The 16,028-nt window shown below is 43.4% G+C and overlaps 1 protein-coding gene across 1 annotated transcript; it reads right to left on the bottom strand.

Annotated features, from left to right (window-relative positions):
- Positions 1 to 314: 314 nt before the first annotated feature.
- Positions 315 to 3,190, bottom strand: LOC112256178 (probable G-protein coupled receptor 101). The gene has a single exon (XM_024429230.2). It carries the CDS (start codon positions 3,040 to 3,042, stop codon positions 1,705 to 1,707), a length of 1,338 nt encoding a protein of 445 aa, XP_024284998.1. The 5' UTR covers positions 3,043 to 3,190; the 3' UTR covers positions 315 to 1,704.
- Between the last annotated feature and the right edge of the window lie 12,838 nt (positions 3,191 to 16,028).

Below are 16,028 nucleotides of genomic sequence, written 5' to 3'. Positions count from 1 at the left end.
CAGTTCCTTCAACCTCATGGCTCAGTTTATGCTCTGACATGCACTGTCAACTGTGGGACCTTCTATAGACAGATGCGTGCCTTTCTAAATCATGTCCAATCAATTGAATTTATCACAGGTGGACTCCAAACAAGTTGTAGAAACATCTCAAGGATGATCAATGGAAACAGGATGCACCATAGCTCAATTTCGGGTCTCATAGCAAAGGGTCGGAATAGTTATGTAAATAATAACCTGTTTTTGCTTTGTCATTTTTGGGTATTGTGTGTAGATTGAGGGAAAAAAATATTTAATCCATTTCAGAATAAGGCTGTAAGGAAACAAAATGTGGAAACTCAAGGGGTCTCAATACTTTCCCAATGCACTGTATGTACATTTACTATATTGAAAGTTTGAGACCATCAGTATTTTCAGAGGTCTCAACATGAATCTAGCTATAGTACTGGGTTTACAGTACTCTGTAACGTGTTTCAAATCGACTAATAGTCTGACCTCCATGCCCTATGCTCTGATAAAGTGCAAAGATAAAGTAACACCAGTACTTATATGGTATCTACGCTTTACAGAAGCGGCTAAGTGAGCGGATGTGGTCAGTGGAGCCCTACCAAGAAGCATTTCCACGTTCAGGTAACGGAAGTTTGTGAGAGCTCTCAGCCTCCTTGGAAACGCCGAGATGAGAGGGCCAAACTGGCTAAGGCAAACATGAACAGTGTAGCCTTCAGAAGGCTTGGTAGAGCCACATCCACTTGGTAGTGGAGGGGAACAGTCAATGAGACACTGCACAGCTCTCTGACGAGGTGCTTTGAGAGGGAGCCAGACGGTTCAGCCTGCTCAATAGGCTTTACGGACAGGCATGTACACTCCACCGTCCCCATAACACCCTGAATTAATTGGCTGCACTGGCAGGCTGCATAGACTGGCTGAATCACGGGGCACAGATAAATGGGGGATATTGGCTAGATGAGATGCTGTTTGAGAAACAACACCCAGACTAATGAATCAGTGGTCATGTTGAGCCCACTCAACCATCTCTTCCTTGTCATCAGGTGTTATACACCATGGGCAGGGTGAGTGGTAATGGTTAATACACTAATCATGCTCTCCACATAAGATAAGCAGAAGCTGTCACCAAGGGGAAATTGTGTTCTGTAGCAGCATTTGCAACACTCAAATACATTTGTGGCATGTTATTTCAAGTTGATATGATAGGTGATCTATTTCGTGGCACTTTGACAGAGATTCCCTCTAGAAACACTCCCCCTTCCCTTTATATTTCTCAATGGCTAATGTTATATAAAAGCATACTTTTGAATGCACAAAATGATCAATAAATACACTTTGGTGACCTTGTCTAGTGCTCTCGTAGACATAACAGTAGATACGCGTTTTTCAATTCCGCGTCAACCATGACCTAACAATAGGAGAACCAACAATGGCTTTTCAAGGAAAATACTGCATCTCTGGTTGCAATTATTTTCCTGGAACCATGTCTATGGCAAATAAGCATTACTAGGTCATCAAAAATGCAACAACCCAGAATCACAACAAACAGACAATGTCAGAATGTATAACCCTGTAGACTAGAAGGCAGATCTGCTCAAGTTGAACCATGCTGAATAACCATGATGTCTTCATTGGAGGTGAAAACAGCCACATGAAAGACAAGTCAACCCCATCTCCCGGGCTGTTTCTCTGTAGACTGTTCTACTTGGTAGTGGTGTGGACAGTCAGCTCTCTCTCAGAGCTCAGGCTGGTGGTCTCTTTGCGGGTGTCCCTGGACCTCCTATCCATGGTGGGGGAGGAGGAGGTAGCCTCTGTGGTGGTGCCCTCCTCCCAGGTGCGGAGGGGGCAGACACGTGTGGGCAGGTTGGGGTGCGTGGAGCGCCCGTCGGTCACGGTGAAGCAGCTGTCCTGGGCGGAGTTGTGGCAGGGACGACCCTGCCTGCAGAGCGGACCACACAGCAGGGCCAGGAACTCCTTCCTCACGCTGCGGTGCATGTAGCCGTAGATGTAGGGGTGGAGGCAGCACTGCAAGAAGAAGAGCACCAGGGCTAGGGAGGCGAGCCATGGAGGCACAGCAGCACTGGAGCGAATGGAGACCGTGTTGAGAACACTGTAAGGTCCCATGCTCAGGATGTACGAGGCCATGATGACAAACACCACCCGGGCTGCCTTGCAGTGGTAGTGGAAACGTCTGTGCCTGCCCCGGATGGGGTACCCCCCAGCTGAGAAGGAGTCCAAGGGTGGGGGTGCCTGTTGGGGTGGGCGCTGGGGGCTGCCGGGGCAGGGGGCCTGGGGATTCGGAGGCAGGTTGGGCTGGGACTTAGACTGGGTCTGGATGGGGTGCACAAGGGCGTTCTGCCTCCTAGCTGCCCTGAACACCATCCAGTAACAGCCCAGCATGATGAGCACCGGCAGCCAGAAGGAGCAGGTGGCAACCAGTACTGAGTAGGACAGGCTGGAGGACCACACCACAGAACACATGTTATGCTTGCGGTCAAAGTCTATGGCCCCCCAGCCGTAGAGGGGCGGCGTGCTCTGGAGCAGACTCAACACCCAGGTGCAGGCAATGAGGTTGGTGCCCAGATGAGGGGTCATGCGGGTGGGGTAGGACAGCGGGTGGATGATGGCCAGATAACGGTCCACCGACACCACGATGATGGTGTTCACCCCGGCGAAGGCAAACAGGTGCATGAGCACTATCAGGGCCTGGCAGAAGCGGGCATCCAGGGGCCACACACCAGGCACGGTGGCAGCGATGGCGAAGGGCATGACCAGCACAGTCTGGAGCAGGTCTGCCAGGAGGAGGTTGAGCACGAAGCGGTTGGCCACATGGAGGAGCTGAGGCTTCCTCTGGAACACTAACAACACCACCACGTTACCAAACAGAGACACACACACGATGGCTGAGATCAGCACCATCTTCACCACGCTGTTGGCCACCGACGGCCAGTCTGTGGGGCCAGGAGGACCAGAGGAACCAGGGTCCCAGGGCACGGTGCTGGAGTTACTGCTCACACCAGGCGTCTCAGAGGTGGACATGCTGAAGTTGGCAGGGTGGGGGAGACAACATGCGTGACTAGCTCTCACAGCCTTCACCGTTTCCACCCGATGTCTCACAGGTCCCCTTTTCTGTCAGTCTGTTTTCTTCTTGAAGGAGAGGATGAGAGAAGACAAAAGCACAAGCTCGAACGGAGGTTTGTCTGCTTTCAAACAGCATGTACTCTCTAATTCTAGAGGACTACATTGTTGAGGCTGATGTAATTTCACTATGAATTCATTCATTTACATTTTTTTAAATCTTTTTTTTTTACTACGACTTATTAAACAACATAGTATCAAATAATATAATTTCCCAATTTTTTGGAGCATACAATATAGCTAAGTATTTGAATCATTTATTTTATACATTCCTAATTGCTCATCTTTATCAAGTGTTTCAATCATTTCAGACCCCACTGTAGCTGCAAAACCATTGCATACATGGTATACCCATGGCAATGTGTCTGTAACAGCTGCATTAGACCACTAAAGAGAGTACGAGTGTCTGTACATTTCATTATCTATCAACAGAAACCTGTGCAAATTTGAACCCCAATCGCCAAATACATTCTGACAAAATTGACGACAGTATTATTCCTTGATACCCGACTTGCATTGCAAATAAACATATACAGTATTTTACAAAGGCGACTTGAAATTGAGAAGGAAAGGGATTCAAACAACCCTTCCAAAATGCCAGTTCATCCTTGCTCACTGATGCTCCCGATCAATGAATTTTGTACAATCTACTCTTCACTGTTGCCAAAACAGCAACAAATGTGTCAGTGAGAATACATGTTTTACCTTGAAATGGCCATCTTTCCTTTGTTTGGGGGCGGGTTCGGTTGAGATGCTGAAGGCTGCAGTGTTTTGGTCGGTGATGATGCTCCGTTCTCCTCAGCACCAGAGCCCGGGTTCCCACTTTGATACCGTTCGATTGTCATCGCTTCGTCGCGCTCCCATTTTAGGCAAGGCTGTATCGTCAATGGCAGCACCCCCCCACCCCCACGGCTCAAGCGGCATACGCTTCTTGTCATCACTCAACGGGGAAGATTATTTGGACAAAAATAATCTCCTCTGCCCTTCACCGTTTATTTTCATGACAAATCAAGCATTCCTTATGTAACGGACTATGAAATACTGATTTGTCATAAAACGGACGAAACCTGCGCTGTGAGAGCTGCTCATCTGCAATCAGCAACATTTATTTGCCAATTTTTGTCTTTGTTCAAAATGCAAATACTTTTGGTTACACTGTGGGCTATTTTTGAATGCTACAAATCCCCCCCCAAGAGCACCAACATTCATAATGCAATCCGGATTTAGATCAAAGTATCAAACAGTTTTTTTTTCCGGTGTTGTAGTTCAGTGTTTCATTGAGCGTTATACTCGAAATGTACATTTCCTGTGACCAAAAATTACGAAAGTAATTTAATTAAACGAAAATAACTTTCTGGAATAAAGGGCTACTAAACCTGCACCCCGCTGGAATATCCACAGGTGCATCTTGCATAGATCATCAGCTTCAATATTGCAGATAGAATGCAAAATCTATCAAACTAATTGTTTGCATAATTTCTAATCTCCCACTTTTTTGTATTTTTTTTATTTCCCAACCCTACCACCCCTCCCCCGATTGGAGCAACCTAACGGAAAACAACACTTCTTCTGCTGCTAAGTACCCCCAGATGTCTATCTTTCCCGGTACCATTTAACTATTTCCTTCTGTAATACATCCTTCTATTTGACAGTGATGTCTTACGAGGGTCGTGAACCTCTCTTTTTGTACCTCTCTACAGAGATTGACCAAAAAATAAATACTTTACCTAACGGTATAATCATATTTCTCATTGATTGATGGTGGTTTTTCAGATCTTCTAACAGTACTTTTTGTAGGTCCAACAGAACACAGACATTATAACTTAAGAACCACTCCTGGACCCGACTCCATAAACGTGCCACGGAAGGACATCACCAAAAGAGATCTATTGATTCCGTTTCCTCTTGGCAGAGTCTGCACAGGGCTGACTGATCAAAGAACTGATTGATGCTTCAATTGTTGTTTTGCATTTGAGTTCATAAACCTTGCATATATGTTGAATTAGTTGAATCATTGTAAAATTCTTCTAAAGGTATATACAGTGCATTCGGGAAAGTATTCAGACCCCTTCCTTTTTTCCACATTTTGTTACGTTACAGCCGTCTTCTAAAATGGACTACATTAAATTGATGAGGAATTAATCTACACACAATACCCCATAATGACAAAGCAAAAACAAGTTTTAGAAATGTTTTGGTGGTGACGAAGAACCCGATGGTCACTCTGACAGAGTTTCAGAGTTCCATCTCCTTCTCCACAACCGTCTCTGCAGCACTCCACCAATCAGGCCAGACAGAAGCTCTCCTCAGTAAAAAGCACGACAGCCCGCTTGGAGCACCTAGAAACAAGATTCCCTGGTCTGATGTAACCAAGATTGACCTCTTTGGCCTGAATAACTAGTGTAACATCTGAAGGAAACCTGGCACCCTCCCTACAGTGAAGCACGGTGGTGGCAGCATCATGCTGTGGAGATGTTTTTCAGGGGCAGGGACCGGGAGACTAGTCAGGATCGAAGGAGAGATAAATGGAGCAAAGTACAGAGAGACCCTTGATGAAAACCTGCTCCAGAGCGCTCAGGACCTCAAACTGGGGTGAAGATTCACCTTCCAACAGAACAACGACCCTAAGCACACAGCCAAGAAAAAGCAGGAGTGGCTTCAGGACATGTCTCTGAATGTCCTTGAGTGGCCCAGCCAGAACCCGGACTTGAACCTGATCGAACATTGGGTTCGATATGCCATCCCATCTGGTTTGTGCTTAGTGGGAATATAATTAGTTTTTATTACAGGACACATTTTTGGCTGTGTGTTTAGGGCCTTTGTCCTGGAGAGACCTGAAAACAGCTGTGCAGTGACACTCCGCATCCAACCTGACAGAGCTTGACAGGATCTGCAGAGAAGAATGGGAAGAACTCCCAAATGCAGGTGTGCCATGCTTGTAGCCTGATACCCAAGAAGACTCAAGGCTGTAATCGCTGCCAAAGGTGCTTCAACAAAGTACTGAGTACTTATGTAAATGTGATATTTAATTCATTTTTTACAAATAAGCAGAAATGTCAAAAAATCAGATTTTGTTTTGTCATTATGGGGTATTGTGTATAGATTAATGATGGGGTTTGAGACAATTTAATCCATTTTAGAATAAGGCTGTAATGTAACAAAATGTGGAAAAAGTCAAGGGGTCTGAATACTTTCCGAATGCACTGTACCTACACAACAGTATGTGGAGTTGCATGTGTACTATTCCAGTTCGTTGTATTGAATCTCCAATAATCTCAATGGTCTAAGTGTTTGAATTATCCAATCAGTTGGTTTAATTAAGTGGGGATCTTAAGGTCTGGGATGTAAACAACATAGCATGTCAGGAGATGGCGTAACAACAGGCTAGGAGGGGGCACAACCTAGTGACCTCTCTTCATCTATGTTGTATAAGGCCAAGAGGTTTACCTGATCTGTCCAGGTTATAGGGTCTGGATGTGTTTCTTGGTCAGGTCATGTGATCAGGAAATACAGTACCAATCAAAAGTTTGGGGACACCTACTCATTCAAGGGTTTTTCTTTATTTTTACTATTTTCTACATTTTTAGAATAATAGTGAATACATCAAAACTATGAAATGACACATATGTAATCATGTAGTAACCAAAGAAGGGTTAAAAAAATCTAAATAGATTTTAGATTCTTCAAAGTAGCCACCTTTGCCAGCTTTGCACACTCTTGGCATTCTCTTAACCAGCTTCACCTGGAACGCTTTTCCAACAGTCTTGAAGAAGTTCCCACATATGCTGAGCACTTGTTAGCTGCTTTTCCTTCACTCTGCGGTTCAACTCATCCCAAACCATCTCAATTGGGTGATTTGTGGAGGCCAGGTCATCTGATGCAGCACTCCATCACTCTCCTTCTTGGTCAAATAGCTCTTACACAGCCTGGAGGTGTGTTTTGGGTCATTGTCCTGTTGAAAACCAAATGATAGTCCCCCTAAGCACAAACCAGATGGGATGGTGTATTTCTGCAGAATGCTGTGGTAGCCATGCTGGTTAAGTGTGCCTTGAATTCTAAATAAATCACAGACAGTGTCACCAGCAAAGCACCATCACACCAACACCTCCATGCTTCACGGTGGGAACCACACATACGGAGATCATCCGTTCACCCACTCTGCGTCTCACAAAGACACGGCGGTTGGAACCAAAAATCTCAGATTTGGACTCATCAGACCAAAGGACAGATTTCCCCTGGTCTAATGTCCATTGCTCATGTTTCTTGGCCCAAGCAAGTCTCTTCTTATTATTGGTGTCCATTAGTAGTGGTTTATTTGCAGCAATTCAACCATGAAGGCCTGATTCAATCAGTCTCCTCTGAACAGTTGATGTTGAGATGTGTCTGTTACTTGAACTCTGTGAAGCATTTATTTGGGCTGCAATTTCTGAAGCTGGTAACTCTAATGAACTTCTCCTCTGCAGCAGAGGTAAATCTGGGTCTTCCTTTCCTGTGGCGGTCCTCATGAGAACCAGTTTTATCTTAGCGCTTGATGGTTTTTGCGACTGCACTCAAAGAAACTCTGAAAGTTCATGAAACTTCATGTCTTAAAGTAATGATGGACTGTCATTTCGCTTTTTTGAGCTGTTCTTGCCATAATATGGACTTGGTCATATTTTACCAAATAGGGCTATCTTCTGTATACCACCTTTACCTTGTCACAACACAATTGATTGGCTCAAACCCTATAAGAAGGAAATAAATTCTACAAATGAACTTTTGACAGGGCACACCTGTTAATTGAAATGAATTCTCATAAACCTTGTTGAGAGAAAGCGCAAGAGTGGAGCAAAGCTGTCATCAAGGCAAAGGGTGGCTACTTTGAAGAATCTCAAATGTAAAATATATCTTGATTTCTTTAACATGTTTTGGTTACTACATGATTCCATATGTGTTATTTCATAGTTTTGGCGTCTTCACTATTATTCTACAATGTAGAAAATAGTAAAGATAAAGAAAAACCCTTGAAATGAGTAGGTGTGTCCAAACTTTTGACTGGTACTTTATGGAATAACATATGGAATAATTCATAAATTGACCAATTGACTTGCAGAAACAGAAATAGTTTTGTGTTGACTTGAAACAATCCTAGGTTGAATGTGTTAATTATATTATCATCTGAAAGTCTTCACAGTTGATAGTGTGGAGAAACAAAAGCTGCTAAAATCCTCTGCCCAATCCAATTAAACTGTAGCCTCCTCAGCAACATCCTACTCCACATCTGTAACGAACGAGTTCTCTCTAAGGTGTCCAGAAGTCCTTTGAAGTGCTGAGTAAGCACTCCCTGTTAGATTTGACTGCATATTAAATGCTGGTGGCCATAGGAAGAAGTTTATCTTCTTCCTCCTCATGGCCCCTGGTTCCAAGGGAGCCCTGTGGGGCCTCCAGCCTGCAGTGGCCTGTGAGATTACACCCTGGTCCTGTAGCTGTCAGGGACACCCTCAGGAGCCAGACACACACTGGGTAGGAAGGGCCCCCTTCTCCCTGGAGCCCCCCAACCCCTACTCAGTTGTGGGGCCCCTAAGATTATTTCTAACTCACACACAGGCTGTTAACTAGTGCTCATTATAACCTTTGGCAGTGAGGAAGCGGTTCAAAGGAGAAAGTCACAGTGTTGCAAAATAACCTTGAAGAGGGAACCACAGCGAGAAGAGCGAGAGGAGATTAATCATATATTTATTCCCCAACCTGAATATGGTTGATCTGAAGAACTAATGTTCCCATTGATCAGCCATCAAATCTAATCAAATCAAGATGTCATGTGAATCGGGTCTGATGAGGTCGAGCTGTATTAGGGAGACGGACTGCATTGTGGGTTGGGCACTCATGATACTTCAGACCAGGCTCAGCTGCTACTGCATTTGGTGGTATTAAGAAAGAACAAATAGGTGAGTGAATAAAACATGTATCCACCTCTCCTGTACTTGTGGAGTGGATCAAGGACTCTGTTTGGTCACAGAGCCCCTCCCCCCTATCAGATGAAGACTGAGTCATCAAAGGTTCTGTGTAGTAATGACTTGTCAAACATTAAAACCATGTGAGTGGGTAGTATGTGAGGAAATCTCTTATTACAGTTGGAAAGAAGGAACAGGTTTTGAGGGCACCATTCATTTAGTGATACTACTGGTTTTGAACCGTCATAACAGAGTGGGTTTTTACCGCCATCTAGTGCTGAGATGGATACATTTCATCAGTTTTTGGAATTTATTAGATTCCCAATTAGCCGCTGCAAAAGCATCAGCTACTCTTCCTGGGGTCCACATGAAACATGACGTAACACCTAGTACAGAACATTGTTAGTCAAGGACTGAACTACATACATTTAAAATGTCACACATAGCCTACATATCAGTACATACACACCATATCTAGGTCTAATTAAGCAATAAGGCCTGAGTAGGTATGGTACATGGCCAATATACCATGGCTAAGGACTATTGATAAGCACGATGCAATGCGGAGTGCCTGGACACAGCCCTTAGCCGTGGCAATATACCACAAACCCCAGAGGTGTCTTATTGCTATTATAAACTAGTTACCAATGTAATTAGAGCAGTAAAAATACGTTTTGTCATACCTGTGGTATACGGTCTGATGTACCACAGCTGTCAGTCAATCAGCATTCAGGGCTCGAACCACCCAGTTTATAATACATAATACACTGCAAATTCCAATGCAAGATATATAAAATGGCTGTGTCTCTTCACAGTCCCCTTTGTGCAGTAAGGTGTTCTTTAATCCGTTTAAAAAAAATCTGGTTTCATTGCTAGCTTGTGTTACCTGGTGTCCACAAAGAGTTCCATTTAGTCATGGCTCTAATTAATACATGTGTTTTCCAGCCTCTGTTCTGGACCTGGGGACTGTGAAGAGACCTCTGGTTGCATGTCTTGTGTTGTACCGATGAGTGTCCAAACTGTGTGCCAGCTGGTTTAACAGACATTTCGGTACCTTCAACACATCAATACCTCGTGTTGGGGGGCCTCACTGATTCAAAGTTATAGTAATTGTTTCACCATACATCACTACATTCATCTTAATTAAGTGGATTAATGCAAATAATTACCAAAATCTAAAGATTTCATATAACCATGAATATTAACTTAGCACTAAAAGATGTAATAATAGTGAAGTGTGTAACAATGTTACACAACACCTCAGCCCACACATCATTCTGCTTCTAAACCATTGATATCCAAATCATCATGATTAGCATTACCTTCATGTTGCCAATCCACATGCTTAATACATCAAACTACATGACCTACATGACTACATGAAACTACAATAATTGGGTCAAATCTACTGCTGCGCTGCCTCATCATAAATGTATTAGGCATATTAAGAATGATATCTAGTATACATATAGCTTAGAGAGCTCTTTGATGTACATGCATATAACATATATGCAAAGTTACATCTTACATTGACAATTTATTAGGACAACTAGAAATATAATATTTAATCACGAAAAGCAATTTATACTCACTGCTCTTGTAACTGAGCCAAACAGCAAATGAAAAAGTATGGTACGAAAAAGTTACAACCAAGTCCCTTCCCATCCATTTTAAGGTAGGTAAAGTCCCCTCCCATCCATTTTAAGGTAGGTAAAGTCCCCTCCCATCCATTTTAAGGTAGGTAAAGTCCCCTCCCATCCATTTTAAGGTAGGTAAAGTCCCCTCCCATCCATTTTAAGGTAGGTAAAGTCCCCTCCCATCCATTTTAAGGTAGGTAAAGTCCCCTCCCATCCATTTTAAGGTAGGTAAAGTCCCCTCCCATCCATTTTAAGGTAGGTAAAGTCCCCTTCCATCCATTTTAAGGTAGGTAAAGTCCCCTTCCATCCATTTTAAGGTAGGTAAAGTCCCCTTCCATACATTTTAAGGTAGGTAAAGTCCCCTCCCATACATTTTAAGGAAGGCAAAGTCCCTTCCCATCCATTTTAAGGTAGGTAAAGTCCCCTTCCCATCCATTTTAAGGTAGGCAAAGTCCCTTCCCATCCATTTTAAGGTAGGTAAAGTCCCCTCCCATACATTTTAAGGTAGGCAAAGTGCAAAGGTGCTTTATTAATCTTGGAAAATTCCATGAACTTCTGTTTGTCGGGGGTCAGACACACACACACACACACTGTAATAGGAATTTCCAGGTGAACAAAAAGGAGAGCAGTCGTTGGTAAAGTCAAACAAACATACATACAGTTTATTGCAAATCTAACTGGTCCTTTCTGAGCACTCCTTTATATCCTAATCAGACAGTACCAACTGTTCAGTAAACACCAGCCTCTTGGAGACAGGCCCTATATATCCTAATCAGACAGCACCAACTGTTCAGTAATCACCAGCCTCTTGGAGACAGGCCCTTTATATCCTAATCAGACAGTACCAACTGTTCAGTAAACACCAGCCTCTTGGAGACAGGCCCTATAAATCCTAATCATACAGCACCAACTGTTCAGTAATCACCAGCCTCTTGGAGACAGGCCCTTTATATCCTAATCAGACAGTACCAACTGTTCAGTAAACACCAGCCTCTTGCCCTATATATCCTAATCATACAGAGACAGGACAGGCCCTATATATCCTAATCAGACAGCACCAACTGTTCAGTAAATCACCAGCCTCTTGGAGACAGGCCCTATATATCCTATATCCTAATCAGACAGTACCAACTGTTCAGTAATCACCAGCCTCTTGGAGACAGGCCCTATATATCCTAATCATACAGCACCAACTGTTCAGTAAACACCAGCCTCTTGGAGACAGGCCCTATATATCCTAATCATACAGCACCAACTGTTCAGTAAATCACCAGCCTCTTGGAGACAGGCCCTTTATATACAGCACCCTAATCATACAGCACCAACTGTTCAGTAAACACCAGCCTCTTGGAGACAGGCCCTTTAAATCCTAATCATACAGCACCAACTGTTCAGTAATCACCAGCCTCTTGGAGACAGGCCCCATATATCCTAATCAGACAGTACCAACTGTTCAGTAAACACCAGCCTCTTGGAGACAGGCCCTTTATATCCTAATCATACAGCACCAACTGTTCAGTAAACACCAGCCTCTTGGAGACAGACCCTTTAAATCCTAATCATACAGCACCAACTGTTCAGTAATCACCAGCCTCTTGGAGACAGGCCCCATATATCCTAATCAGACAGTACCAACTGTTCAGTAATCACCAGCCTCTTGGAGACAGGCCCCATATATCCTAATCAGACAGTACCAACTGTTCAGTAATCACCAGCCTCTTGGAGACAGGCCCCATATATCCTAATCATACAGCACCAACTGTTCAGTAATCACCAGCCTCTTGGAGACAGGCCCTATATATCCTAAACAGACAGTACCGTTCAGTAAACACCAGCCTCTTGGAGACAGGCCCTATATATATCAGACAGTACCAACTGTTCTAATCAGACAGCACTAACTGTTCAGTAATCACCAGCCTCTTGGAGACAGGCCCTTTATATCCTATTCAGACAGCACTAACTGTTCAGTAATCACCAGCCTCTTGGAGACAGGCCCTATATATCCTAATCAGACAGCACTAACTGTTCAGTAATCACCAGCCTCTTGGAGACAGGCCCTATATATCCTAATCAGACAGTACCAACTGTTCAGTAAACACCAGCCTCTTGGAGACAGGCCCTATATATCCTAATCATACAGCACCAACTGTTCAGTAAACACCAGCCTCTTGGAGACAGGCCCTATATATCCTAATCAGACATTACCAACTGTTCAGTAAACACCAGCCTCTTGGAGACAGGCCCTATATATCCTAATCATACAGCACCAACTGTTCAGTAAACACCAGCCTCTTGGAGACAGGCCCTATATATCCTAATCATACAGCACCAACTGTTCAGTAAACACCAGCCTCTTGGAGACAGGCCCTTTATATCCTAATCAGACAGTACCAACTGTTCTGTAAAATCAAAAAGCAGTGACGTTGTCAGCGTCTACAGAATCACACAGTTTCACAGGATGTCATCAATCCAATGTTTATTTAAAAAATGTAACCTTTATTTATCTAGGTAGGCCAGTTGAGAACAAGTTCTCGTTTACTGTCACGGCCGTTAAAAGAACTGGACCAAGGTGCAGTGTGGTGAGCATACATTTGATCCTTTATTTGAAATGACGCCGACAAAACAATAAACACTACAAACCGTGAAGCTTAAGGCTACGTGCCATCAAACAAAGTTAACTTCCCACAAACACAGGTGGGAAAAAGGGTACCTAAGTATGGTTCCCAATCAGAGACAACGATAGACAGCTGTCCCTGAATGAGAACCATACCCGGCCAAAACATAGAAATAGAAAATCATAGAAACACAAAACATAGAATGCCCACCCCAACTCACGCCCTGACCAAACCAAATTAGAGACATGAAAAGGATCTCTAACGTCAGGGCGTGATATTTACAACTGCAACCTGGCCAAGATAAAGCAAAGCAGTACGACAAAAACAACACAGAGTTACACATGGGATAAGCAAACGTACAGTCAATAACACAATAGAAAAATCTGTACAGTTTGTGCAAATGTAGTAAGATTAGGGAGGTAAGGCAATAAATATGTCATTGTGGTGAAATAATTACAATTTAGCATTAACACTGGAGTGATAGATGTGCAGATGATGATGTGCAAGTAGAGATACTGGGGTGCAAAGAGCAAAAAATAAATAACAATATGGGGATGAGGTAGTTGGGTGTGCTATTTACAGATGGGCTGTGTACAGGTATAGTTATCAGTAAGCTGCTTTGACAGCCGATGCTTAAAGTTAGTGAGGGAGATATAGGTCTCCAGCTTCAGTGATTTTTGCAATTAGTTCCAGTCATTGGCATTAGAGAACTGGAAGGAAAGGCGGCCAAAGGCAGGTGTTGGCTTTGGGGGATGACCAGTGAAATATACCTGCTGGAGCGCGTGCTACAGGTGGGTGTTGCTATGGTGACCAGTGAGCTGAGATAAGGCGGGGATTTACCTAGCAAACACTTCTAGATGACCTGGAGCCAGTGGGTTTGGTGACGAGTATGTAGCGATCAATACAATATAACAACAGTGAAGAATCAGTGTGTTCGTGTACATCCAGTCTGGCGTCAATCACTATCAACAGATATTGTGTAGGAACCGTTTGGCTTGCTTATGTGTCATTTCATGTGTTGTGTAGGTTGTCTGTCCAGGGATGTTTTAACTTCTTTTGTTCACTAGAGGGCACTATATGTTGGGTCAAGGGTCATTGGTCACGTGTATATAAGTCGTGCAGGTGACCAGGGTCTTTTTTCATTTGGAAAAAGTCCATCCTCCACCCTCTCTACTCTGTCCTGTCTCCTCCGTGACCTGGAAACCGTGATCGGGTAGATAGCCACCTTTCATCGAGGACAGTCATGCTGATCCCACCTGAGTCCTTCACGGAAGACTTTTGAAATACGCCACACCCCCTTTGAATCAGCTTTTTTTGTTGTTGGAAGAGAAACATGCACACGCATAAAAACATCATCTATAAAATGTCTTGCACAACAAACTTAATTTGTTTTTTTCACTTTACATGTTAGTGTTAGCACGGGAAGGGTTTAGCACGGGAAAAGATGGTCTATTATATTGACAAGATGGTCGACTGACCGCTCTAATGATGGAAATACATGTCCGCAAAGGCGAAAGGCGAGAAAAGAGAAAGAGAGGAGGTGAGTTCAGGTGGGAACATTCTAGCTCGCCAATTATCTTTTGTATACAATTGTAACAACCTAAGCATTATGAAACTTCTGTTAATAAGCCTCAACTATCAAAATAGCAGTTCACTTTTATCTTGACCAAATTCAACACTCTCATTGCCCCCATACAAAGACCCCTCACTTGGTCTGCTTAACGTTATGAGTGTTAAATGGGCCAAGTCTGCTTAATCTGCGCAAACAGATTTTGGGCGGAGTTGACCATCTTGCTTTGCCTCATCCTCTCTGGCACATGTTAAATATTTTTTGTTTATTTTGTGTTCAAAGTGACTGAGATTCTTGTTTGTAATGAAAAGCGATATATAAAATGCATCTATTATTACGTGAGAGGAGAGGGCATACGGTTCTTACTGTCCCACAGGAACATGCTTATAGATTACCCACCGGCACCTTGTATATGGTCATATTTTGTAATGGAACTACAGTTGAAGTTGGAAGTTAACCTACACCTTAGCCAAATGCATTTAAACTCAGTTTTTCACAATAACTCACATTTAATCCTAGTAAAAATTCCCTGTCTTAGGTCAGTTAGGATCACCACTTTATTTTAAGAATGTGTAATGTCAGAATAATAGTAGAGAGAATGATTTATTTCAGCTTTTATTTCTTTCATCACATTCCCAGTGGGTCAGAAGTTTACATACACTAAATTAGTATTTGGTAGCATTGCCTTTAAATTGTTTAACTTGGGTCAAATGTTTCGGGTAGCCTTCCACAAGCTTCCCACAATAAATTGGGTAAATTTTGGACCATTCCTCCTGACAGAGCTGGTGTAACTGAGACAGGTTTGTAAGCCTCCTTGCTCGCACACACTTTTTTCAGTTCTGCCCACACATTTTCTATAGGATTGAGGTCAGGGCTTTGTGATGGCCACTCCAATACCTTGGATTTTTTGTCCTTAAGCCATTTTGCCACAACTTTGGAAGTATGCTTGGGGTCATTGTCCATTTGGAAGACCCATTTGCGACCAAGCTTTAACTTCCTGACTGATGTCTTGAGATGTTGCTTCAATATATCTACATAATTTTCTTCCCTCATGATGCCATCTATTTTCTGAAGTGCACCAGCCCCTCCTGCAGCAAAGCCCCCCCACAACATGATGCTGCCACTCTCGTGC

The sequence above is a fragment of the Oncorhynchus tshawytscha genome, linkage group LG08, assembly GCF_018296145.1.
Source record: "Oncorhynchus tshawytscha isolate Ot180627B linkage group LG08, Otsh_v2.0, whole genome shotgun sequence".
Taxonomy (NCBI): domain Eukaryota; kingdom Metazoa; phylum Chordata; class Actinopteri; order Salmoniformes; family Salmonidae; genus Oncorhynchus; species Oncorhynchus tshawytscha.
The sequence above is the reverse complement of the archived record's forward strand: the minus strand, read 5'-3'. Positions and strand labels throughout refer to the sequence as shown.

What these genes read in the sequence shown, in the direction of transcription:
- LOC112256178 (XM_024429230.2), bottom strand. Translation starts at nt 3,042, where the DNA reads ATGTCCACCTCTGAGACGCCTGGTGTGAGCAGTAACTCCAGCACCGTG.